Source organism: Sus scrofa, chromosome 1 (assembly GCF_000003025.6).
Source record: "Sus scrofa isolate TJ Tabasco breed Duroc chromosome 1, Sscrofa11.1, whole genome shotgun sequence".
Classification (NCBI taxonomy): domain Eukaryota; kingdom Metazoa; phylum Chordata; class Mammalia; order Artiodactyla; family Suidae; genus Sus; species Sus scrofa.
This window is the reverse complement of record NC_010443.5, coordinates 95354640-95381732: the sequence shown is the minus strand read 5'-3', so window position 1 is coordinate 95381732 and position 27093 is coordinate 95354640. Positions and strand designations below refer to the sequence as shown.

The 27093-nt window shown below is 43.2% G+C and overlaps 1 protein-coding gene across 7 annotated transcripts; it reads right to left on the bottom strand.

Annotated features, from left to right (window-relative positions):
- SLC14A1 (solute carrier family 14 member 1 (Kidd blood group)) lies at positions 241 to 26885 on the bottom strand. 7 transcript variants are annotated; one of them, XM_021092479.1, is made up of 12 exons: positions 26592 to 26879; positions 25678 to 25741; positions 23576 to 23731; positions 20450 to 20606; positions 19715 to 19904; positions 16001 to 16129; positions 13591 to 13783; positions 9966 to 10113; positions 9626 to 9760; positions 4129 to 4178; positions 2383 to 2552; positions 241 to 2214 (listed from the first exon to the last, which is right to left on the bottom strand). In XM_021092479.1, exons 3-12 carry the CDS (start codon positions 23720 to 23722, stop codon positions 2196 to 2198), a joined length of 1338 nt encoding a protein of 445 aa, XP_020948138.1. In that variant the 5' UTR covers positions 23723 to 23731; positions 25678 to 25741; positions 26592 to 26879; the 3' UTR covers positions 241 to 2195. The 7 variants fall into 7 exon arrangements, with proteins under 7 accessions (XP_020948138.1, XP_020948129.1, XP_020948161.1 ...); XM_021092470.1 differs by lacking the exon at positions 26592 to 26879 and adding an exon at positions 26384 to 26532; XM_021092502.1 differs by lacking the exon at positions 23576 to 23731 and having other exon boundaries at positions 26592 to 26885.

Sequence of the window (27093 nt, the reverse complement as noted above, 5' to 3'; positions counted from 1 at the left end):
GTCAAGCTCTGAGTGAGGAGAACAGTGGGTAGTTAAGAGGGTACCCAAGGGGATGGGCCCATGAATCTGGAATTGAAGAGCGGTTGCTCAACTATGCCTCTGGTGCTATTACGAAATAGAAGAAAGGAATAAGGATTCTAGTACACGGAAATATCAGCAATACATAATTATCTGTGTGATTGTTAATGAACACAATAGCTATAAAAAGGCGTATGACTTTTAAACAAAATGTACACAAAATTGAGCTATGAGTATAATTTATTCACATTTTTACATAGAAATTTGTTATACAGGCAATAGAAAAGAATACAAATGCTCCCTAAGAAAATCAACAAAATACTCACTAAAATTATTAGTATAATACTTAGTAACAAAAATAGCTTGCGAAAATTAATACCATTTAAATTAGACAATGTACAGGCTTTACAATGTTCCTATTTACAAGTCTATGTGAGCTCACAGGAACAGGATGTGTGATCAGCTGGCTAGAGCTTTGTTCTGAAGATGGACTTGAAGACCTTGAAAGGCTCCCTTTCACTCAACTGCAGTCCAGCTTCTCTGCTCCTGGTGATCCTTGGATCTGCTTGCTTTTTTGTCCCCCCAGCCCCATCCCACCCGGGCACCACAACTCTTATTTCACAAATTCTCTAATAAGATTTAGTTTTTCCACAGGAACATATATGACTGTATGGCAGTTGCAAAGTCATGATTTCAAAAGGCTTTTGGCCACAGGGTTTTAAAATTGGGACAGTGTTTTCCTGAGAAAATGAAGAAGGGAACTTGTTTCTAAAATGTTTGTAGGTTTACTTCCCTTCTTCTGTTTGTTCATTCAGCAAATTATATATTTTGTTCTGAGTTCTTCAATCCCAAAGAGGAAAAAACCTTTAGGCTTCCAGTTTCTCTTTCCAATCCTCTGAAATTCCAAAGCTTCCCACTGCTGGTTTCCGCTTGTTTGGTTACAGAATCTTTATAGGGCTGATAACATACACAAACAAAACCAAACCAGAGACTCCTTTACCTGTATTTCTTTTTGGTGGTTCAATACCATTGGTTTCTGAGGGAGAATATTGTGTGCGTGCAGAAATAGGGATTTTTTTTTATTTTAGGGCCACACCCAAGGCATATGGAGGTTCCCAGGATAGGGGTTGAATTGGAGCTGCAGCTGCTGGCCTACACCACAGCCAGAGCAACACAGGATCCTAGCTGTGTCTGTGACCTACACCACAGGTCATGGCAATGCTGGATCCTTATCCCACTGAGCAAGGCCTCCGGGTCTTGAATCTGCGTCCTCATGGTTACTAGTCAGATTTGTTTCTGCTAAGCCACAACGGGAACACCAGTGAATATTTTTAAAGTAAGAATTCAACAACCTCTAAACTTCCCAGAAACAATCTGGCATTATCTTTCAGGCTTTATCATACATAAAGCATCTTCCAATGAATTGAAAACGTGACTTAAAAGGGCCCTCAGAGGGTGACGATTTGATTCTATGCTTTCATGGAATTTACAAAATGAGTTTAGAGATTAAAGTAAAAATAGCTATGCTAGGTCTTTTAGAAAAATGTAGCTTTCTTTAATATTTAGGAATTGCTGAAGCCAGGAACTTCTCTTATTTTACCTCATTGAAAACCAATCTGTTCTCATAAGAAAAAGATAATAAACTCTGCTGAAAAAAGTCCTTTGCAATGTCCAAGAAAAGTGACAAGACAGAATCAATTTAATGGGCAGGATCCCACTCTCCCTCCCGTAGCTATGCCAGACTGAGACGAACAAACCATCTCCTGTAAGAGAAGGCCACACAGGTAGAACAGGTCGGAGGCCGCTCTACTGAGAGCTGGGGAAAGAGCCTAGTGACCAGCCCTGCCATGTCGACCACAGCTATAAGGTGTAACTTGCACTGATTATAAATAAGCCAGTGGCTTATATTGGAATTCAGGGTTGACTTTGATCTGATTTTGTGACTATGCATTCCATTCACTTAAGGCTTAGTTGGTTTACATAGATTAATTTTTAATACTGTTAACATCATGTAGCTAACTAAAACACCAAGAAGATCAATAAATATCAATAATTAGCTTTAGTCTTACTTCCTCTTTCTGTTGGACCGCTCTGACTTTATATAGCACAGTCTTAGTGCCAACGCCCCACGAGGGTTTAATGTTCCATAGCCAGAGCACATCACCTTGATGTGTCTGTCACTTGTTTGGGGATATTCTGGAAAGAAAGAAAGAAAAATACAAAATGAGCATAAAAACAGATCACTGATGGGTTAGTATAGAATTCGTTACTGGTAAAAACAACAGTTTTGAGACCCTGGAAGTCAACTGGGGCAGGTAGTCAGAAATGACTTGTGACCATGGCTGTGGATTGGGCTGTGCTCACAAAGGGCTTTCCATCGTCCTTTTCTTGGTTTGTAGGTAGAAGATGCGGTTTTCTTCAGAATAAGTGATTTTACTGAGGGGCATCCTGTAGATGTTGGGGTTTTTCGTGGTCACCAGGAGGAACAGCAGTGTGGCCAAACAGAAGGGCCAGGTACAAGATGGCAATCCAACCTGGAGAAGGAGAGACAAGCCACGTGCTCCTTTGAGATCCTGTCAGAAAGTTAGTCTGCATAAGGTATCATGTTTTGCTCTACTTCCATTCAGCTCAGGGGATGAGTCCCTGAGGGTGGACTGCCCTGGACTCAGCTTGTCCCTGTGGAGACTGAGTTTAAGGTCTCAGGACATCCAGCCATCGAAATGTAAGCACCCCTCCTTTAGGGATGTCAGGTGTCTCAATTTGTGCATCTTGTACTTCTATGAGCAAAGATGACACTTGCCTCCCAGACATGACACTGAGTAAACCATCAGTGCCTCCTGACCACTCATCCTGTCCACAAGGCCTTCTTTGATTAGTTCAGCCCCAGGGACCTCCCTCTTGACTTCTATGCCATCTAAGTCTTGGACTTTACTTGTTTTACTTCTCAAATAGACTCTAAGCTCCTCTAGGGTAGCTCCTCCTTCTGTGTGTCCATGGTAACTCACGCAATTCTGAGCACACACCAGGTACTTGGTTAGGTTTGGCCCTATACATGGACCCTCAGGGTGTGATGGTACCCAAACCTGACTGCACATCGCAGTCACCTGGATGTACAGATGATACCCAAGCATCATACAGGAGCTACTCTATCAGCAATGCCAAAGTACAGGGCCTGAGGAGCTACACTTTTCAAAGTCTTCCTAGCTGACTCTGTTTTGCAGCCTGCCCAGTTCTGGCCCACAGACCAAGGTCTGTGAACCTTTGTTGGGATGCGAAGGGCCCCACAAGTTCTAAGGCATCCCATCATGCCTGTAATAGGGCTTTGGTGTTTCACCATCAAGATATTGTTTCCAGAAGGACCCTCCCAGGTAAACTCTCTGAGCTGCTGTGGTGAGGGCTAGATGCAGTCCTGATGCACTAGTAGCCATGACCACATCAGCATGGATGGCATTATCAGGAACTGGCCCTGCATCCTCTGCAGTGGTGGGTAAGGAAGAGCACTGAGAGGTGGGGGACCTTAGAGCAGCTGAGGATATGGGGCTTCTCAGGGGAGGGGAAGGAGAAAGTCAAAGGACAGTGCCAAAAAGGAAGGAGAATTCTTAATGGGCACTTAATGGGCAAGAATATTGCCTATGAAATAATTCAGCCAGACATGGGTCTGAAAAAGTCTTACTGATGACTGCCTGGGGATTTGCAAAAAGACAAGGGGTACGAAAAACTGTTAGTGTAATTAAAAAAAAATGTGGGTTCTTAGCCAATTATCCTTTCCTTCCTTCTTTTTTCTGATTTCTCAACTATTACATAATTTTGGTTTTCTGTTTAGGTAGAAGATAATCACTTCTTGACCCTCAGAGTGTGAACTTGACACCATTCTAAGTTTCACTTCTTTAAATCAAATAGTCTGATATTTCTAGCAAGCCTGGTGATTGTGCTTTGGACTAAAGTGTCCTGTGATGCTGGAGGGTAAGGAGAGGTGGGCCCAGGAGATGGACAGTGATGGCTATCAGTCATGGATCCCTCCCTGGACCTAGCCGGGCTTCAGGAAGTCTTCCATATCATGGAAAACTGGTTAATCATGCAGATGAGAAAGTGAGATTAAAGCAAACTTACCACAGCCATCAGGTGTGACATGCTGGCCCCAAGGTAGGCTGTGAACAAGGCTACAATAAATAAATAAATAAATAAATAAATAAATAAATAAATAAACAAAAAAGAAAGAAAGAAAAATGTTTGGTAGTTGCACTTTTCATTACAGGAAAGACTGCCTCTCTGTAAGTCCCCTGGGATGTAAACTTGTGTGTTTCACCAGCTAGTCCAGCACCCTGGTTACAGTATGAGCTAAGAGTCTGCAGCTCTGAGTTCACATCCAGACTCCACCTCTTAGGATCCTGGTGCCACTGCTCTAAGCCTGCATTTCCTCACCTGTGCTGTGCAGATAATAGGACCTTCTCACAGGTTGGTGTGAGCATGAAAGAAGATAGCACACAGTAAGTACTCAATGAAAGTAGCTTTTCATTTCTTTTCTTTCTTCTTTTTTTTTTTTTTTTTTTACCTTTTTGCTTTTTAAGCCGCACCTGTAGCATATGGAGGTTCCCAGGCTAGGGGTCAAATCAGAGCTACAGCTGCTGGCCTACACCAAAGCCACAGCACGCGGGAGCCTTAACCCACTTAGCGAGGCCAGGAATCAAACCTGCAACCTCATGGTTCCTAGTTGGATTCGTTTCTGCTATGCCACAATGGGAACTCCCGGGTAGCTTTTCTAAGATTACTATTTTGTTGCTATTAATACTAACACTTAAGAAAATGCCTTCCATGGTAAATAAACTTCCCTCGTATTTTATCCAAGCATAATTTAATTAAAATGAGACATAAATATTCCTTGAGATAGCATACACTCTCACTGCACCTGGGATTTTTAAATCAATGGTTAGAATTCACAGTTACAAAAAATTATGGCATTAAAAAAAAAAAAATAAAGGGAGTTCCCGTCGTGCTAAGCAGAAAGATCTGACCAGTATCCATGAGGACACCGGTTCAGTCTCTGGCCTCTCTCAGTGGGTTAAGGATCCGGCATTGCTGTGAGCTGTGGTGTAGGTCGCAGATGAACCTCGGATCTGGGGTTGCTGTGGCTGTGGACAGGCTAGCAGATACAGCTCCAATTCGACCCCTAGCCTGGAAACATCCATATGCTGCAGGTGCAGCCCCCCTCCCACCAAAAAAAGACAAAAAAACAACAACGAAGTAACTCAGTAATCAGCAGAAACTGAACAGGGCCTTGATCTCCCCTCTGTCCCATAATAATATTTTTCCAAATCTTGTGAAGGTTGGACTAGAGATCGAGTTAACATTCTGTGTTTTATTTACTTTGAACACAAATTTTTAGAGTAGGTAATCTGAGAACCTGTATGACTTTCAATGTAAAACAACAAAAACAAAGGTCTCAACTAGCTAATTCTCAACTCCTCAGTTGTGGCTGAGCGGGGGCCAAGGAGGCTCAGGGAGGCCTTTAGGTTTCGCAGAGGCAGCCTGAAGAATGAGCTTGGTATAATGGCCTGATGGCTACTTGGCCACCAGCACTCACTGTTAGACAACTCATCATCTGGTCCTCGCGTCCAAGGAGAAATCACATTGGCTGCTTTGGGGGTGGGGCAGGCATCGGGGAGGGACCCTCTGAGCCTCCTTTACTATAGGATACCATTCTTTTTTTGATATTTTAGCTTTTTATCCTAATATGTTTTGTTCAACAGGATATCTAGTTCTTCTATTTTATAGTATGCTAATCTGTACTGTTTCACCCTAATGGGAAAGTCTCATCTTTGGAAATGATTTGGGTTTCAAATCCCAGCTCTGCCATCTTGTTGGCTGTACAGTAAATCACTGCACTGGGAATCTAGTTTCATCATCTATAAGAAGGCAACATGAAGAGATGCTTTGCAGGGAGGTAATGAACCTCAAGTAAAATCACGTATTTTCACAAACAGCAGTTATAAACTCATCTCTATCACCATGGGGTTGAGGTACTGCTCTGAGCAGAAGGATTGGGTTGGAGGAATTTTTCTGCTTGGTTTTGATAATATCATTCATTCTTCTTCCCTATTCATTCATTCATTCATTCACTCACTCATTCATTTATTCAGTCATTCAAGAAATATTTGGAAGTTCCCATTGTGGCTCAGTGGTAATGAGTCCAACTAGAGCCCATGAGGATGTGGGTTTGATCCCTGGCCTCTGTCACTGGGTTGGGGATATGGCATTTCCATGAGCTGTGGTGTAGGTCACAGACATGGCTTGGATCTGGCATTGCTGTGGCTCTGATTTGACCCCTAGCCTGGGAACTTCCATATGCCACAGGTGTAGCCCTAAAAAGCAAAAAAAAAAAGAAAGCAAAAAATAAAAGACATAATCACTTGCCCTTGGCTAAATACCAGGGACACACTGTCCATGCTCACCTGAGTACAGGTCTTTCTATGACCCTTCCCCTGAGCACATGAGACGTTATTGCCTTTTTCTCCTGGGGTGCAAAAGCTTAATACCTATTAACACAATTTTCGTGTTCAAGTCTCATAGTGTCATGCTGTTTCAGTACCATGTTGCTTTTCTTTCTTTCTTTCTTTCTTTCTTTCTTTCTTTCTTTCTTTCTTTCTTTCTTTCTTTCTTTCTTTCTTTCTTTCTTTCTTTCTTTTTCTTTTTTCTTTTTTTTGTCTTTTTGCCTTTTTTCTAGGGCTGATCCCACGGCACATGGAGGTTCCCAGGCTAGGGGTCCAATTGAAGCTGTAGCCACTGGCCCATGCCACAGCCACAGCAACTCGGGATCCAAGCCGTGACCTACACCACAGCTCACGGCAACGCCGGATCCTCAACCCACTGAACAAGGCCAGGGATCGAACCCACAACCCCATGGTTCCTAGTCGGATTCGTTAACCACTGAGCCATGACAGGAACTCCATGTTGCTTTTCTTTCTATAGTAAGATTGTCTGACTATCAATAGTTGCTGCCCATCAGTTAAGACTGGCTGAGTTGGGCTTACATTAGCAGTGGAGTTCTGCACACCATGGTTGGGAGGTGATGACCCTGGCAGTGTTCTGATTAGCTGAGGGAGAGGAAAGGCCCTTGATAGCCGAAGGGAAGGCTGGATCCCAGTTCTTCACAGACAACATCCCTTCCCACAGACTACCATGTACAAGTCCTACCACGATTACTTGTAAAAGGAGATACAAAATTTGCCCTGATAAGATAACAAGACTGAAGACTTCCCTGGCCTTGCAGTTTCTGGTTTAGGATCACAGGGAAGGCAGCATTATTAGGCTCTATCAGAGATTCTCAAGTCCTCTTCCTGATAAAGCCATAGGCGCTAATAAGAGAGCTGCTCTGTGTAATAAACATTGGTTATTTATTTACCTTGGCTGACAAGGTTGGTCTTATGCTTGGCAGTATTGGGGTGATGTGGGCAAGCTGAAACTTGCTAAGGTCTGTCTCAAACTTTATGTCCAAAGATAAAAAAAGACTGATAGTGCCCAGTGTGGATGAAATGGGTATTCTCTATGGTGGGGGAAATTGGTATGGCTTACTATGGGGGTACATTTGGCATCTACTGAAATTAAAATAGACAGAGTTAGGATATTTGGTACCAAAGTCTGGGCTCTTAACTAATTCAGTATACTTCCTTAACCAATGTGAAATACTAATAAAGAAAGTCTGATCTATCCAAAAGAGGGTAGGGGTGAAGGTAGGGGGCAGAAATAAAGGCCCTCAAAGACGTCCAAGTCCTAATGCCCAGAATTTGCGAACATGTTACCTTACATAGCCAAAGGGACTTTGCAGCTGTGATCAAGTTAAAGATCTTGCCTTTAACTTTGGTGGGGGGATTATCCTGGATTATTCAAGTGAACCTAATGTAATCACAGGGTCCTCACAAGAAGGAGACAAAAAAGTTCTATTGAGGGAGTAGGATGGCATATTTTAATTTTCTGCTCTGTACTCTTCTGTATTGATTGAATTTTGTTTGTTTTGTTTTGTATAATAGGCCTATATTACTTTTTATTTTTTGACTGTGCCCGTGGCATGTGGAAATTCCTGGGCTAGGGCTCAAACCTGAGCCACAGCAGTGACAAAACCAGATCCTTAACTACTAGGCCACCAGGGAACTCCAGGCCTGTACTACTTTCACAATAAAGAAAATAATGAAGCTATTACCGCTTTGGGGAAACACATCTGTCAGCATCTTTGGCTTCTCCTTTTCTATGGTCTATAAAGAGTTTATCAACAACTCCTGTGACCAGGACAGTTTTTGCTTGATCTTTAAGTGTGTGCTCAGGCTGTTCCTGTGCTGGTACAGATCACACTTTCCACCAACTAGAATTCCTCCTTTCACTTTTTAAGGCTAACGGAAAAGCCAACCTGAGTTTTGTTAATCTTGCTATGGCATCAGACAATCCAAATTGAACAGGTCTTAGAAATGCTTGGTTCCATCCCACCTCCTGCCTAAGGCAGGAATCCACTCTATCTCCTGCCTGACATGTGGCCGACCAATTTAATGATGGTTGGATTGATTAATCTGGTGATAAAGTGACTCTAGACAAATATTCCCATTTGATTAGAAAAGTTTCTACATGTTTCACTCTCCCTCCACCCCTTTGTCCCCTGGGAAGTGTCATTTCCCTTATTCTAGCACATTATTTTAAATACTTTTATTTGAATGAGAGATGCCAGAGGCTATGGGCTTCCCCTTACAAACACCTGAGAAACCCATTAGCTTTTTTCAAAATCTAAAGCCTTTGAGGTCTGTTTTCACCCAAGGGTCTGAATGGCACTAAAGGGAGGGAGAGTAGAATAACTCTGGAGGTTAGCGAATGTGGATTCTGGGTTTACATTTACCCCAAATTGACTGGATGCCCTTCAGCACATCACCTGCTCTTTCTGGCCCTTAGAACCCCAACAGCAAAATGAGAAAGATGAAGTAAAGCTCTCTGGAACCCTGTCTAGCTATGACAGGCTGAGTCTGGCTAGAATATGGAGGTAAGAAAGGATTAATACAGCAGTTCTGAAAATGTGGTTCCCAGAGCAACAGCTTTAGCACCACCTGGCACCTTGTTAAAAATGCAGACTCCTCCACACTCCCTCTAACAATGAGTCTGAGATGGGGACGAGACCTAGCAATCTGGGTTTTAAAAGTCTTCCAGGTGATTTTCATGCTTGCTCAAGTTTGGAACAGTGGGATTCATGTGATTCTCAAAGGGCCCATGAAATACCATCTGACTTACCAAGAGGAATGATTTAATATTTAGCTTGTTTCCTCTTAGTTTCTTGGGTTAAACAATTAGTATGAAGAACATAGGGCAAGTCAAGCTTATATCCCCCCAACATACACATATTGTAAAATGGTCAGTACAACTCGACAGGCTCTCTCCTCTCTTCAAAATGAGCAACGAGGTAGGCTTGAGTGTTCCTGATGACATAGGCTGCCTTGGTCACACACAGAGCAGATAGCAGGTGGCTCAAACTAGAATTCTTGCTCTAGTTTCCCACACAGTCCTTTTTTATTGTTGATCCTCAACTTCGATCCCATAGTCATGAGCAACTGTTCCCCCAGATGCACAGGATACTCACCGCAGGCAAGAGCCAGCAGGTGGGTTTGCCAAGTGAGCGCCATGAACATTCCTCCAATTGCAATGCAGGACAGAGAGCTGTTGAAACCCCAGAGTCCAGAGTAGATGTCCTCAAATGGAGCTGAAAGACTGAGCCCTATAGGCAGACAGGAGGGGTCAGAGCTTTGGAATAAAGACAGAATGCTCTGGGAGCTGTCTAGGAGATGGGGGGAGGCATCTGAGAACACCCTTTGGTCATTTGTAAGCAGACCTTCAAGAAAGGTCTGGAGTATCGATGCCACCTGAGACAATGGACAGGGCAGAGGAGCTGCTCAGTGCCTGGTAACAAAACTTAGGCTCACCTGCTGCTATCCCCAGCAGTGACCCGATGGCAGCGTGCAGGCACATGAGTGGGGAGGAGAGGAGGATGGCACCTAGGAAGATGCCCCCTGTCCACGGATTATCACAGCCGTATATCTGACCAACACCCACGGGCAGGGACTTCAGTAACTGCAGAAACGATTTAGAAAATGCAGTCATTAGAACAATTGGAGAGAAACCCACAAACACAATACAACATCATTTTAGATTTAGCATATCTTATTTTTCAAGATCGATGTTACTAATTTTGAAAAGTCTCTCTTTCTGTCTACAGGAAAATCTTGGTCATTCTTCTGCTTTATCCCCCAAGATACCCAAGCCCATCCCTGATGCCTGCTCAGCATGCCTTCTCCAAACCCTTTTGCTCACTGGCTCTACTGCTTGTGCTGACACCTGGCTTTGGAGGATGACAAGCTCCCAGTGGGGTGTCACTGCTCCCCACTGAGGACTGGCCATACCTTCCAGTGAGGATGGCAGGGACCACAGCTTACACTTCTGTGGCTTTCAAGTCTCCATCACTTTTGAGGCCATATATCCATGCATCTCTACGGTCAAGAGAAGTGTTATTACTCCCATGCCGTTTAGTTATTAGTGCTAAGGTCAGAGGCCCAAAGTCAGATTTTCTTATCCATAACTCAGAAGCAATTATTGGCAGGTTTGAAAATCAGGACCACATTTACACCGCTGTTGTTAATGAGAACGTGTGTTAATTTAAACCAAGATATCCTTGGCCCATTCCAGTTATCAAAAACTGTCAGTCTTCAGAATACAAAAATACATGTAAGTGTCACAATTCTACTTTCTGACTGAGTTCTTAATTCACAGAATGGCAGTTCCCAGGAAGAGTACAGGTTTGATTTGAGCTAATGAATGGTAATTCTTTATGACAACACTTCCAGTAGGGCTAGGATCGGCAAAATTTGCTGTGTTAGTTCCATGAAGGCTATTTAATGCAAGGGGCCTTCTGCAACTCCCATCTCACTCCTCCCACCTTCTCCATGTACCTTTTGAAAGGACTTTGGGGAAGCAGTGCCTGATATAGGTAGGCACAGCTTTGTACGAGGACATGTCCTATCCCTCCAGCCATTAGGTTGGACCTCACATTGGCTTCCAAACACTGGTCTGGTCTTGCTCAGGGCACAGCATCACACTGTGAATTTGATTCTAACCTAAGATGAGCCCTAAATTCTTCCAGCCCACACTGGATCTTCATGACTACACATGGTTCCTTCCAGACCATGAAATTTGACATGGGCAAAGACCGTGTGTGTTTTTTCTCAGAACTGGACAGCAGAACTATCTCTCAGGTAGCCAGAGAGATGGGTGAGAGCGGAACTAAGTGTGATGTTGGGGTGATAGATAGTTCAGAGTCAGGAGAAGATAGGACCCTCTTTCCCCACATCAGCTCTGTCTACTAGAACTCTCCAGAATGATGGAATATTCTATATCTGAGTTCTCCCATACTGAGCACCTGAAATATGGCTAGTGGAGCTAAGGAACTAAGTTTTAAATTTTATTTAATTTTAATTCCTTTTTTTTTTTTTTTTTTTTTTTTGTCTTTCTGTCTTTTCTAGGGCCATTGGTGCTGCATGTGGAGGTTCCCAGGCTAGGGGTCCAATCGGAGCCGTTGCCACTGGCCTACACCTGAGCCACAGCAACGCCAGATCCAAACTGCGTCTGCGATCTACACCATAGCTCACCAGCTCACGGCAACACCGTACCTTCAACCCACTGAGCAAGGCCAGGAATCGAACCCACAACCTCATGGTTCCTGGTCGGATTCGTTAACCACTGAGCCATGACAGAATTCCTCCCTTTACATTTTTTTCTTTTCTTTTACGGCCGCACCCACAACATATGGAGGTTCTCAGGCTAGGGGTCGAATCAGAGCTGTAGCTGCTGGCCTACATTACAGCCACAGCAACACAGATCCAAGACATGTCTGTGGCCTACACAACAGCTCATGGCAATGCTGGATCCTTAACCCACTGAGCGAGGCCAGGGATCCAACCCGCATCTTCATGGATGCTAGTTGGGTTCGTTAACCACTGAGACACAATGAGAACTCCCTAATTCACTTTACATTTAAATGAAAATAGTCACTCGGGGCTAATAGGTACCATATTGGACAGGGCAGTTTTAGATCAATTAGCGCTATTTTTTTCATGGAGGGTTCTATAGGTTTTTTATTTTCCCTCCGAGTTATTTCCAAATATTCCCGTTTGTTTCTGGGCAAGAAGCTAAAGAAAAGGCTATTTGAATTCCTCACATATTTGGATCACTCAGCAAAGAGGACAGCAAAATGTTTTATAACCTTATTTCCATCTGAGAGTGGGAAAGCCAGTCTCTTGCACCTTAAAAAAGGTAAGGCTAGTTTTCTTCTGATTCAAGTTTTTTTTTTTTTTTTTTTTTTTTCCACCAAACCTGTGGCATGAGAAGTTCCTGGCCCAGGGATTGAACCTGAGCCACAGCAGTGACAATGCTGGATCCCACCAGGGAACTCCCAAGTGGTTTTTTTAAAAATAATTAACAATAATTTTTGACTAATTAAAAAATATTAAATAGATTAAAAAAACACCAGTGGGAAAAGCTGGAATTTAATTTGGGTTAACTAGATTTTTAAAAATAGTGTTCTTCCTATGCACATCTATAATGAGACACATAGCATACATCCTAGGATACTGGTTCTCAAGCTCTGGCCCACACCATTATTATTTGGGGAGCTTGTTCATACAGGTTCCTAGGCCTCACTCCCAGGGATTATGATTTAGGGAATCTGAGATGGAGCTTGCACTGGCATTGAAAAAAAAAAACAATGATCTGATGCCTCCAAAGCTCCATCAGGAACCCTGAATTGTCACACATATTCTATGAGATCTACCATAAGAAAATGAGAATAGAGAGGTTCTTCAATGGGATCTAACAGAAAGAAGCCAGTTTTGTTTTTTTTTGTCTTTTAGGGCTATACTTGCAGCATATGGAAGTTCCCAGGCTAGGGGTTGAATTAGAGCTGCATTTTCTGGCCTATGCCACAGCCACAGCAAAACAGAATCTGAGCTACATCTGTGACCTATACCATAGTTCGTGGCAATGCCAGTTCCTTAACCCACTGAGTGAGGCCAGGGATTAAACCCAAGTCCTCATGGATACTGGTCAGGTTGTTACCTCTGAGCCATAGTGGGAACTCCAGAAGCCATTTTTTTTAATTGGAGGAGGCAGGTTAGAAGGACTTAATCCCAGGCTGGCGGCCCCTGCCTCAAGTGCTGGCCCCCATCACAACTCCCCCACCACATTCCACCCCCTCCCTACCCTCCAAGAAGAGCCAAGTTTGAAATAGAATGTCTGAATTCCAATGGAGCTGTACTCTGGAGTCAGCACTGCAGATTTTAGAAAAAGAGGGGGATATGTTAGTTTTGACCAAATAGTCATTTTAAAAATTCCTTTGAGCCCGAAGCTTTGGAGTAGACCAAATAAGCATGTAGATGGTGAGAGGAAGGAGGCAAGGCCACCCAGAGCTGAGTCTCTTTAAGGTTCTGATGCTCATGGACAATTAACCAAGAGGATATGTGTGTCTTCGGGAAGATGTGAGAAGATAGAGTATCTTACCTGCAGGGCACTGAGGTCAGACCAGGTGACATTGGGAACTGAGGTTACAGGTGTCAACAATTTGCTTGGGAAAAATGAATTGTAATGTCCCGTGGCAGAAAGGTACATTGACAACGCCATGTTGAAGGGCAGAGTGAAGACAGGCAGGTCCCATTTGCTGAACATGGAGTTCAATGCGCTTGAGAAAACTGGACTGAAAACAACAGAACAGAAGGGAAGAATATGCATGTGATAACAAAATGGAAGGACATGCATGCATTTGTCAAGCCAGGTTGACAAATGGAATCTCTATGCTGTGGAGGAGCTTCGTTTCATTGGCAGGTAGTCCCAAAAGTGTGTTGGCAAACTTTTTACAGGAAAAACAAAAACAAAAACAAAACCACAAAAGCCAGCACACCTGGAATAAATCCTGTCATAGAATAATTCTTGCATAAATAAAAAAGTCAACTCATAGCTATTTGGATTGTGAAAAATTATGCTCTGGCATTGCTCACAGTGAGTAATAAATCTAGCCTTTGAAAATATTTTTGAAGTGTTTAAGACATATAAAACATATTGTCTACACAGTTAAAGCCCCTTGTGTACTCCTTGCTCATGTGTCCCTTCTCCAGGCAACCTCCCCCTTGAACTCTTGTAGCATCTCCATGAGTTTTAGTATATTCAGTTTCGAAAAAGAGAATGAGTGGTTCCAGAGAGGATGCATATGGTGTGGGCTGGAGGAAAAAGATCTTCAACTCAGGGAGCAGAGTTTTGAGTCCTTGAGCAGTTGAACTATATGACCTTGGGCATGGTGGTACTCCTGTTTCCTTGTCCATAAACTGGAAGATTGGGTTAGATGGTCTCCGGGCCCTGTTTATTCTCTCGCTTGTTGACCCTGTCAAGGAGCCATCACTATAAGGTCAGAACTCCAGGTTTCTTGAGCTGGGGGAAAAGGTGTGGTGACTACATGCAGGCGATGCCTCCTGCTCTTGAGCCTGGTCTTCAGAACAGGTCAGCAGCTCCTCTTGAGCAGGTGGGCTGTGCCGGCAGGTTCTCCTGCACACACCTGTGGCTTTGGCCAGGATGGGCACACTGTCCATAGTGGGTTGCACCTCTCATTTGTGTGGATACTAGTATTTTATACTCTTTTTTTTTTTTTTTTTTTTTTTTTTAAGGCTGTACTTGCAGCATACCGAGGTTCCCAGGCTAGGGGTTGAATTGGAGGTGTAGCTGCCAGCCTACACCATAGCCACAGCAATGCCAGATCCGAGCTGCTTCTTCAACCTACACCACAGCTCAAGGCAATGCCGGATCCTTAACCCACTGAGTGAGACCAAGGATCGAACCCACATCCTCATGGATACTAGTCAAATTCATTTCTGTTTAGCCACAATGGGAACTCCTAGTATTTTATATTATAAATATACCATAGTAAGAAGGATAAGTTTGCTTCCAAAAGAAAGAATTTAGGATGGTGTCAACATAGAAACTAATTTGAAGGATTTAGGGTGAAAAAAGGAATTGGGTTTAGTAAAGAATTCTTTTAAAGGGGATGGGGCAGAGGAGTAAGGGGAGTTCCTAGAGTCACAGTGGTTCTCAGAGTGGCCCCTGGACCAGCCGCATCAGCATCACCTGGGAACTTGTTGGAGATGAAAATTCTCAGGCTCCACCCCTATTGTACTGAGTCAGGAAGGCTGGGAAGGGCATGGCAGTCTATTTTAACAGGTCCTCCATAAATAATACGCATGTTTGAGAACCATTGATGTGGGGTTGTAATTTGGTTGTACTTTGGGATTCCATGTACTCCCAATGCCCTAACAACACCCCAAACTAATGACATCAGAGTCTTGGGGCAGGGCTGTGGTGTGGGTGGAGGGCCACTTGCCTCAGTGTATTTTTATGGTTCCTGTTTCCAATAGCCAGATCCCAAATCTAAATTTAAAAATACTTTTCTAAAAATTGTGTTATATACTTAACATAAAATTGATCATTGAAACTATTCTAAAGCATTCCATTTTGTGGCCTTCACCTGTACAACCATCACTGCCGTCCATTCCCAGAACATTTTTCATCTTGCAAAATGGAAACCCCGTACCCATTAAGCAATAACTCCCCATTCTCCCCTCTCCCTCTACATTTTTTTTTGTCTTTTTAGGGCCACACCTGAGGCATAGGGGGTTCCCAGGCTAGGGGTCCAATCGGAGGTATAGCCACCGGCCTACTCCAGAGCCAAAGCAACATGGGATCCAAGCCACGTCTGTGACCTACACCACAGCTCACGGCAACGCTGGATCCTTAACCCACTGAGTGCAGCGAGTGATTGAACCTACATCCTCATGGATGCAAGTTGGGTTTGTTAACCGCTGAGCCACGATGGGAACTCCCCCCTCTACATTTTTAAGAGGCATTTTAAAGACCAAGTATGACTTACCAAGTCATGGATATAGCACACACAGGGAACAACAGCCACCAGAAATAGTTTCCCTTGTCTGAAAAGACAGCCATGAGGATGCCTACCAGGGTGGCATTGTAGCCATGGAGCCCTGCTGCAATGGTGGACCTGTGGGCAAGAGGCACAGTTTGGACACTTCCCAGGTGGGTGTTGGCTGGACTTGCACATAAGTGACACATAACTTCCACGTACTAGTTACTTTAAAGCACTAGATTATATTTAAGATTTTATTTCAAACACTAATAAAAGCATGAAAAAAATAAAATATCCACAGATAAAAGACAAATGTCCATATAGAACAACCCCCTACAGAGGTTCATAGTTCAAGGCAGAATTCCAGCAGCTAGGAGAGGAAAGGAAAATCAGTAAGTCATGCTTTCTTTTAGCCTTTCCTTCCAAAAGTTATTATTTCTTTAAAATCATTAGGGCCTCTGACTTGAATAGAGCTTTTACTTGAAAATGTTTCCCAAGTCTGATTTTCTTGGTGAGAGGTGTATGATTCTTTTTTTTGTGTGTGTGTGTCTTTTAGGGCCATACCCATGGCGTCTGGAGGTCCCAGGCTAGGGGTCAAATCAGAGCTGTAGCTGCCAGCCTATACCACAGCCACAGCAACGCAGGATCCGAGCCGCATCTGTGATCTACATCACAGGTCATGGCAATGCTGGATCCTTAACACACTGAGCGAGGCCAGGGATTGAAGCTGTGTCCTATGGATGCTAGTCACATTCATTTCCTCTGAGCCATGGTGGGAACTCCTCTTTTTTTCTTTATTTTAGTTTTTATTTTATTTTGGAATATAGTTGATTTATAGTGTAGTGTTAGTTTCAAGTATACAGGAAAGTGACTCAGTTATATATATACATATATCCATTCTTTTAGATTCTTTTCCCATATAAGTATTACAGAATATTGAGTTCCCTGTTCTATAATGTAAGTTCTTGTTGATTATCTGTTTGAGAGATGTAGGATTCTGGGAAGTAAATTCACTTCCATGGTGTCTTTGATCTTATAAACACAAGTTTTCCAACTTAGAATACGTTTTCATCTTCCTGTGCTTTTACTTGGTTGTCTCCAAATAAACTTTTCTTTTATTGGCCAAGTGCTCCATTTAATCATGTGATATTTGCACCTAATTCTTTCTTGAGTCCTTTTTGCTTCTCAGCATTTAACCTTTTTTTTTTTTCCTTTTTAAAAAATTTTTTAAAATTTATTTTTATTTTTTTTAGGGCTGCTTCTCATATGGAAGTTCCCAGGCTAGGGGTGGAATTTGAGCTGTGGCTTCCACTCTACACCACAGCCACAGCAAAGCCAGATTTGAGCTATGTTTGTGACCTACTTACCAGAGCTCATGGGCAAGACTGGCTCCTTAACCCACTGAGCAAGGCCAGGGATGGAACCCACATCCTCATGGATACTAGTTGGGATCTTAACCCACTGAGCCACATGGGATCTCTTTAACCTCACTTCTAAATGTTGTCCTATGGGTAAATTTCTACGCTTGGCCAAAATTGTTCCCATTTCATAATTGGAAATCAGAAGCCTCAAGCGAGAAATGGAATGATTTCTATAGAATAAGCCCCAGGGCTGACAAGCCAGCCACTCCCCTCACCCCTACCCCAGGCTCTGAGAGTTGGCAACATTTGGCTCCTTGAAGACACCCAGCGTTCAGGGATGGTCTGTGGCAGTCATAGGCTGTGCAGATAGTGAAGGGGCAGTGAGGCTGAATACAGAGCCTCAGGGGAAGGTGATGTAGCAGTGAGTTGAAGTTGGACAAGGTGATGTCACTTACATTTATCTGGTCGAGGGCATTAGAGGTGGGACTCCATGTCCAACAGCACTTTGCCTCCTTAAATAATTCTTTGGGACATGGGGAGGTGATGTAATTTGTTTTGGTTTCACCCCAGAAGAAATACATGATGGTAGTGGCCAGCTCTGCAAAGCTTTCTGTTGTCCTCTCAACTATGGACTTTCAGATTTATTTTATTTTATTTTATTTTATTTTATTTTTATTTTTATATTTTTTAAGGCCACACCTAAAGCATATGGAAGTTCCTAGGCTAGGGTCAAATGGGAGCTGCAGCTGCCGGCCTGTGCCACAGCCATGGCAACACTGGATACAAGACGCATCTGCAACCTATGCCACAACTTGCAGTAACGCTAGATCGTTAACCCACTGATAGAAGTCAGGGATTGAACCCACATCCTCATAGACAGTATTTTGGGTTCTTAACCTGCTGAGCCACAATGTAACTCCCTGACTTTCAGATTTAAAGCTTGAATTTGATCAACAAAAACTAGCTGCAACACCTACACATTATGGAATGCCATAGTTACAGCAACAGGAAGATGTATATTCACTTAAAGCAGAGGACTGCCTTTTTAAATGTGCCCTTTAGGACAGAGGAGAGTAAAAGATATCTGAAAACTAACACATGTAAATATGGCTTGTCTTCTACCTGATAACTGGTAAGGAAAATGGGTCAACTTTACTGGGACAGAACAGTAAAGATTTGATATGACACAGTCCTGGACCACTCCTCCAAACTAGACAGACTCTTGATGTGCATCAGAACAGGATTTGACCTAAGATACAACATCAGCATTATAGACAACAAATCATGCTCCTTGGGCCTGATGGGAAAGTGGAGCATTTTCTGACTCTCTTAGTGAGAACTCCTTAGGCAAGTTTGGTGTTACTGGAGCTTAGCTGTGTAATGATAGCCCACTGGGCTGACACATAGATCCTGGAACCTGGAAGACCAGCAGCCCCCTGAAAGAACTGGTTAGTTAGGAACTGTCTACCCCTCTGATGGGAGTCAGCTGATCACTTCTTCAATGGCAGATCAATTTCTAAAGTACATGCTATGTTTAACCTAACTCCAAATCAGAAGATACACTAACATTTCTTAAGTCAGAGCTTTCTTACTTGGAATTTATGCAATTTATCTCTCTAGAAGCTGAGCTAACCATTGCACCATCCATGAAAACTGAATTTGCTGAATTACAACATGGAAACAGGAGTTCCCCTGGTGGTGCAGTGGAAATGAATCTGACTAGGAACCACGAGATGGGGGTTCGATCCCTGGCCTTGCTCAGTGGGTTGAGGATTCAGCGTTGCCGTGAGCTGTGGTGCAGGTCAAAGACACGGCTTGGATCTGGCTTGCTGTGGCTCTTGTGTAGGCCAGCGGCTACAGCTCCGATTAGACCCCTAGCCTGGGAACCTCCATGTGCCGCGGGTGCAGACCTAAAAAAGGACAAAGGACAAAAAAACAAAAAACAAAAAATATGGAAATAAGATAAAATGGGATTAGTGGGATTTTTTAAAGCTGCTAAAACTTTTCCTGAACTTGTATGCATTTTTGCCCAAATAAACAAGATGTTGATGATAAATAATTGATCAATCATTAAAGAAGAGCCCTTTGGATATTCATCAAGGAATTATTTATTTCTTAGTTCTGGTTGCTACACAGTGCCATGACAGTCTGGCATCATTCAGACCAGCTGCTTACCCAGGTACCATGAATAAGAGGCCATAAATGATTTCCTGACCTCTGACTAAATGCAAATATAAAGCCTTCTATGGAATAAAGGTTGATTATCCTGGAGAGGGTGGGACTTTATCATGGCTTCTAAGTCACTGGCTGTCTCCTGTTCTCAGAAGCTAGAAGCATGGGCTTAGATGGACGTGCCTACCTGTCCTGACTGAGTAACAGGGCCGTCAGGGTGGAGACCACCGTTCCCACACAGCCATTGAGAGCCAACCAGGGGTTCTGGACCAGGAGTCCCACCAGAATCAAGATTCCACTGATGGGGTTGCTGATAAACATCACTTGGGATATGCCCCGAAGAATCCAGTCGATGAACTGGAGCACCTGGGGTTTGTCTGGAAGAGATGAGATGAGCAGAGCTAAGGAAATGGTGAGGCTAATGGTGCTTTTCCCAAGTCCAGGGTCGTCCTAAGCAAAATCTCTCTGATGAATGTGAAGCTAATTTTCGATATTCCTTGAAGATTTTTCTCTGAACCCTTTCCCCTTCAGTGACCTCCCCCAGATCCCTGAAATCATCCAGTTTCTTTATGCTCAACCCTTACTTCTAGAACCTCAGTTCCAGAAAGTATTGAATGAACTTATTTTCCATGCTTAGATGTTCAGACACTTAAGCCAAAGGAATGAATTACTAACAGTAAAATTTCAGTTTTTAAGTACTGAAATTACAAGGTGGAACCAGGTCCCTTCCTCTGATATGGCCCTGGTCACTACCTGCATGACAAAAACTTGGAGAAGTTTGCAGGTTGGAAGACAAAAAGTTAAAAAATGGAGAACAAAGATGTAGACAGAAGGGAAGAGAGTCTAACTAAAGATATGAGTAGAAGAACCAGCAAAGCATTTTCCCCAAAACTACTTCTCCAAGGGATGGAAGCAAAAATACCTTTAAGCCAGCTGGCAAATTCTTTCATATCACCAGTGATGTAGCCAAGTGCCTTGGGGAAGCATCTTCTCCCTCGACATGGTGAACCTGGATTTCCACCCTGGTCCATTTTAACAATGCTGGGACTGTCCTCCATGGATAGCTCTTCCTCTGGCTCCTTGAGGAAAGAACAGAGCTCATAAACATCCAATTGCTGAATACTGTAGAACAGTCAGTGTGGGATCTGGTAACAGTGCTGAATACTGTAGAACAGCCAGTGTGGGATCTGGTAACAGTAGCCAGAGGACGAGTTTTAAGGCACTTCATCTGGACCATGACATCCCATGAGACTAAGAAAGCACCATTTTCCTCATGAAATACGGCCATGGAGATTACTACCAACACCCAAACCCAGCACTACTTTTGTCATCACAGTCTTTAATGCCACCATGAGAAGGCTCTTGTCTTTCATTTCATAAAGTGCAGTTTCTAGCTCAACAAATACTCGTTGAGCACCTACATCCTACACTCAAAGAGCTCAGTGAAGTGGAAAAGACTGAAAAATAGTTAATTTCAACATAATGGGAGTCAGATAAAGATACAGAAATAGCTAAGATCAAGTACTTAACTTTTTGCTGTTGATTAAAGGAGCCAGATGTCAAGTTACAAAATGATGCTCATGAACGCAGTTCAGTCAGCTACTTTCCAAGACAAGCTGCCATTCTAAGTTAATTTTTATTTTACCAAAAAATGGCTTTTTAAAAAAATATTTGAAAGATTTCGAAATGTTTACAAAAGTTTCTGTGTTTTGACACAGACTACAAAAACCCCTTCGTACACAATCTCCAAGTCAAAGACTGCTTGACTATGTTTTCACATCAGGCAACTGCCTCAGATAGTCTTTAGTTTTGGAATTTATTATTTAAGTGTTTAAAAAATGGAAAAATAATATTCTACAAAGATTTAGAAAATGGGAAAGGTGGAAGTGGACCAAGCTATTGAAAACCAAGGAGTTGTAATCTAAGAACTGTTCATTGTAAGGATGTACGGGGCATAGTTATAATAAGCATGCCTCGGGGAAATACCAACAGTATAACCTCGACCAGCGCTCACTATGAGACTCTTCACTTCTCATGATAAGTGGGTAATAGGAAAGCACCAGCATCACCAGAATATGGTATCCTGTAGACAAAAATGAAGATTTCATGATGTGGATGGTAGATACAAAAGAATACCAATGATGTCATCCCAGAGGTAGGCGATGGGAGAAAGGTGATGGCAAACACCTTGAGTGTGCGAGAGAAGCCGAGAGCACAGACAGGCCAGTGTGAAGGAGGGGAACACCCAAACCATCAGACTCTGGAAGGTGAAAGTGTGGAACACTGAAGCCCCAGGCACATAAGACAGGGCCAAGGAAATACCCCAAACCCATGCATTTAAACCAGCCTGTCTTCTCCCTGGAGCCAGGCATGAATGAGGGCTATTTCTGGTCCTGCTGTTGCTCCATTTACCATAGCCAACAAATAGCTCTTAACAGAAAATAAAATTATGGCTTTTTTAACTTTTATTTGTTGCAATCCTGACTCTAGTCATGGCTTCTATTAATCCCAGTATGGAAATCAAATGTGAGCAACTCATTTTTTATTGAGTAACAATTACACTTCAACAGCACTATTTCTTTGCCCGACTAACCACTCTGCTTTTAAGCAATGGGCAACAGTCCACAAAGTATAAGCTGTTTATGCAATGCATTCTAGACCAGGGTCATTTTGTCTTGGCAAAACAGTGTTAGAAAACCAGAATTTGTGAGACTTCCAATGAGCCTTTGCATTAAGAAATTCTTAAACTGAAAACTTCTGGATATCAGGAAACAAAACCAAATCTGTGTGGAGCTCAGCTGGCCTCCAAATTAAACATGTAAAACTGTTTTGAATTATTAAGCAATTATGACAACGTGGATTTTATTTTATAATCCAAGCGCTAGCCATCATTTATTTTCATGCATCTCTCTCTTTAAACACCATAACTGAAAACTATTGCTTGTTAAGCCCTTTCTTCAGCTACAGTGACTGCAAAGACATACATCTTATGAGAGGCATCAGGCTCCAGTCCAGGCAGTGATAAGAAACTCAGATACAACTACCTTGAATTTTTGTAACTGAGGAGATGTGGCCCCACAGAGGCAGCACTGAATGAAAACATTGAAGTGGGCATTTTCCATCAAGGACAGAAACAATTAGGCATGTGGGTTATTCTGGGGTAAACACATTTATGTTCTCAAAATTTCCAACATTTATTTATTTTAGAGGGTTTTAAATATATCATTACCTCAGAGATTTTGGAGATAGAGATATGAAATCTGGTAGGACAACTGGCCAGACGTGATTGAGAACCTGAATGGCCAGAGTTCCCTGCCCCGTCACCCAAAGTTAAATAAAAATTGAGCCATTCATCTGATTCCACAGACCAACATAGAGAAGGCTTGTTGGGCTTGGTATCTCCAGTGTCCACACATTTGGGTGGGTTGTGGGGCTGCCGTGTCCTAGAGTCATGCCGTGTCTCATGAGTTGAGCAGATAGTGGCTGCTGTGGCTGAAGCCCCAGGAACCATTTGTTCTGAACCCCTGAACACTCTGGAGGCCCTGTCAAGCCCTGACTACATGCTCCTGAACTCAGGCATGAAAACTGGTTATGAGAAACCCATAGCTTAAAGGCTGTGTTTCACCCTAGAATTTTATCATGCTAGACTGTTTGCATTTCTTTAGGGACATTTAAGATACCACGCATCTTAATTGGGAAGGTGATAAATCAGGAACTTGCATTTGGTGCTCCAGCTTCTCAAATCTAGGTAGGTCATTAAATTTCCAAGAACATAAAAGGAAGAAACTCTATAAAGTAGGAACAGGATAAGTTATAAGCCCAGACTACTTTTTCCTAGCTTTTCCATGGTGGTCAAACCTCTACAGTACAACAGGTCCAGCATCCAACCCAGGAAGAGTGTTCTGTGACTTTCTTGACCAAGACTCCCTGTGTGCTTGATTCAGCCCAAGCTGCACCACTCAGCAGAGCATAAGGGCCCCACTTCCCAGGTTCTTCAGAAAAGGCACAGCAGAATCACAGAGACAGAAGCTGCTCAAAGGAAGCATACCTGTTCTGCTGGCCCATCAGCCAGGGCTGAGATTAGACAGGGGAAGCCTCTGCGCGCTGCCTCACCAGCTTTTTTTCCAAAAGGGTCCCTCCAAAGAGGACCAGGAGGGGCGTCACCAGCGGCGCCAATCAAAGACCGTCCATTCATCTTTCCTTTCTTTCCATACATGACAAAGGGCAAAAATACATGAATCAGCAGGATTTGCGCCCTGGCTCAGAGGAGGAGCACATGCAATGCAAAGTAGGAGGCAAGGGCTTTCCCAGAGAGTCAGGAGGGAGAGGAGACCTCCAAAGGAAAAGGCAGACTTCTCTATCAGCAAGAGTTCCATCAGCAAAGAGAGACGTGGAGCTGGCTGCAGATATTGACTGTTCATTTTACTTTGCTTAAAAGAAAAAAACAAAAAACAAAAACAAAAAACGCCGAGCCATCCTGCACAGACACCCAGGCACAGATTTTGTTCTGCTGTGTTTCCTCATGAGCAGGAAGCTGGCAGGTCTGAAGTCTGTTCCAGAGCATGGGGTGGGTTTCACTCTCTGAAATGCTTCAGGCAAACACTTAGGGCTCCATCTCAGGGGCCAAATCCAATGCCACAATTTTTCTCAGCCTTGATCTTTACAAATGTTAGAAGGAGAAGGCCTGGTGTGGGTTCTATTTTCTTAATAAGGAACTAGCCACACTTTTCTGTTCACAGCAAAAGCCCAGTCTAAGAGACTGCTTAATGGCACTTTTTCTTATGTCTTTATAAAAATTATTAAAAAATGAATAATACTTTGTTAATAATAGACCATTCTTAGTTGAATTCAACAAGTGTGGCAGCTTTTTTTTTTTTCCTTAAAAAAAAAAAAAAAAAAACCACAAAACTTCCATTGCATCTAAGGGTAGGATTCTTCCTTCGGAAGTTCCAAAAAATTGTGTGTGTGGTATTTATTTTTTTCTTTCTCTTTTACTTAATTTTTACTTTCTTCTACTGGCCTGGTTTGAAATCTGGAAATTTACATTCTACTAGAGTGATTCAGAAAAATTCCACAATTGTGGAAAATATTACTGATACACCTTAGAAAAAAAATCATGTGTGGAGTTCTTCCATGGTTAAATGATCTGGCAAATTAAGTACCAAACTGGTGGGTTGCATTATGTATAATTTTGTTTGATAAAGAACAACATCAAGAAACCCAACTGTAGGGCTCTCATCTTAAGACAAAGAATGAAAGAAAAGGGAAAGAATGTGACAGGCAGGACTGTCACATTCCCCTGTCCCGTTTCCTCATCACCAAAACCACACACATCTTGGAGAATGACATCCTTGAGGTCAGCATCAGTATTTTCTTAGAGTCAAGAGACGGAAACATTTGAGACAACGCATAGGTCAAGCCTTCCTTTTATAGACGAGAAAACAGGTTCAGAGTGGGAACCATCCATGTTCACTCAGCAGAGTTAGCCTGAGGGGACGGGTAAGCCCTGGTGGCTCTTTGCCTTCTAGGCTGGAGCCCCATACATTGATGCTCCCCGAGATTCTGTTCAAGTCAACACTCAGTGAAGGAGCAGCTTCTGAATGCAGGGCTGCGGGGGGTAGTGAGGCAGTGGACACACCTGCCTTTGTGGCCTCCTGGGTGGGGGTGTCAAACAGAAGCAAAGGCTCTGCCACCTGTGGTTTCACCCCATGTCTTCTGACAAACAAACATCTTCCTCTGCCTCAAAGTAAGCTTCACTCTCCTGTATTGTGGACACATCCACCCCAAGGTCTGTGCGTGTTAATCTTAACATCCCAAGAATATTCTGGAAGCTGCACCCAATGAACTTAGAACAGGAGTCAGAAAGCAATTTTCATAGCCCAGATCACTAGTGAAATGAAGCACTATTCATCATTTTGAGACATCAAGAGTTCAATTCAGCTAGCATTCCTTGTTCTATTCTAGGAAATACAACTTATTCAGTGGTCAGCATATATTGGAAATTTATACCATTAGAGAGACCTGAAAGCCTTTAATTTTCTATGCCTTGAGTATCACTTTTAAAAATCATGCAACATTTTAGATATAGATATAGAAGAAAGCATATACACATTCATGCTCTGTTCAGTATGACATTTATCCGGTACTTACAATAATCTTTATTTTAGGTACTTTTTGATTCTAAGTGGTGAGAGGTGCTCAGTTTTCTCTAAAGCTGTAACCAGAAACAAAGAAAATGCTGTCAGGTATCCTGTCTCCTGATAAACACCCTTTTCTCCTCAGAACACATGCCTTCTAGAAGCCTTGAGGTCTAAATTCCATAGGAGAAAGTGCAGCTGCAAAGAGGCTGCCGATTCATGCCTGCAGTGTGACTGAGCCATTCTCCCAAAGGGAATTCCAGCACCCTCCCTCCAGCGCCACCACTCATGCAGGAACCATAAAACCAGACTTGGAAAGAGCCATTCCCAGGACTCACTTTTTTTTTTTTTTTTTTGAGTCATTTGATACATCTCCAACTTCACTTAATTATTTCAAGAACACAGCCTGAAACTGCTAGGCAGCATTGGTGAGCTCAGAGTCCTTTAAGCCCTTTGCTGCATGAAGCTCCGGTGCCTCCGAAACCATGAACAAAGACACCACTTTCAGGCTTCCAGGAAGGAGCCCGTGCCTTTGGTGAGTGGCTTTCTAGTCTACCAGAACTCTGACTTCGCTGATTTTACTCAGTACTGCTCATCTGAAACATATTTCCCCATTAAAAAAAAGAAAAAGGGAAAGAGAGCAAAAATTAGCGAGGTCTAAGAAGACAGCCCCCAACAATGAAGAGTTGGAAACGAAGAGAGATGAGGTGGGTACTCACTGCAGCTGGCTCCCCAGGCAGAAGGCACTGGCTGATAAAGCCCTGCTGGGCTCTATTAAAAGGGAGGTGCTTGGGAGGAGGGTGCTGGGGGAGGCACCCAACAGTTTTATACTCAGAACCCACCCTGCATGTTGGTGCACCCAGTTTCTCCTCCCACTTCAGGCACCAGGGCCAAAGTACTGCCCTGAAGCTGGTCCCCGTCCTGTACCTGGTGTCTCTCTGTCTCTCTCTTTTCTTGATTCAGTGCCAACAGCTCTGCCATCCTTTCTCCGGGTTCCCAGGTCTTTATCCAGCAATCATCCTACTCCAGCTCATCTGTGCGCTCTTTCCTCTAGATTCTCCCCTCACACTGAGACATGCATGGGGAGATTTGAAAAGGATCCACAGAGTGTCATTTCAGCTAAAAACCTAGAGGCATGTTGCTGTACAGCAGACCCTAGAATAGGTGGCAGCTCCTGGGCTGGAGTGGTCTCTCAGGCTTGACGCAGCTTCTGCACAGGTGTAGGAATCCAGCAAAGTCCTGCGGGGCGTGACGGGAACGTGGGGAGAATGGGGGGGGACGGGGGGTTGGGGTGGTACACAAGTTGTTTTCCAGAAGCCAACCTGTCCTTTTTCCAAGTGAGGAGAAAACAAAAATATGAGTGTCCCTGGAATGCCCCTCATTCCAGTTAAGAATCCCAGGACAAACTCTGCTGCCTTTTAAAAGTCCA

What these genes read in the sequence shown, in the direction of transcription:
- SLC14A1 (XM_021092479.1), bottom strand. Translation starts at nt 23,722, where the DNA reads ATGAATGGACGGTCTTTGATTGGCGCCGCTGGTGACGCCCCTCCTGGT. An exon ending in CCTGCTGGCTCTTGCCTGCG is followed by an intron (nt 4,179 to 9,625) that starts GTGAGTATCCTG and finishes TATTTATTGTAG; the next exon opens with CCTTGTTCACAGCCTACCTT. An exon ending in TGTCACACCTGATGGCTGTG is followed by an intron (nt 2,553 to 4,128) that starts GTAAGTTTGCTT and finishes CTCCTTCTCCAG; the next exon opens with GTTGGATTGCCATCTTGTAC.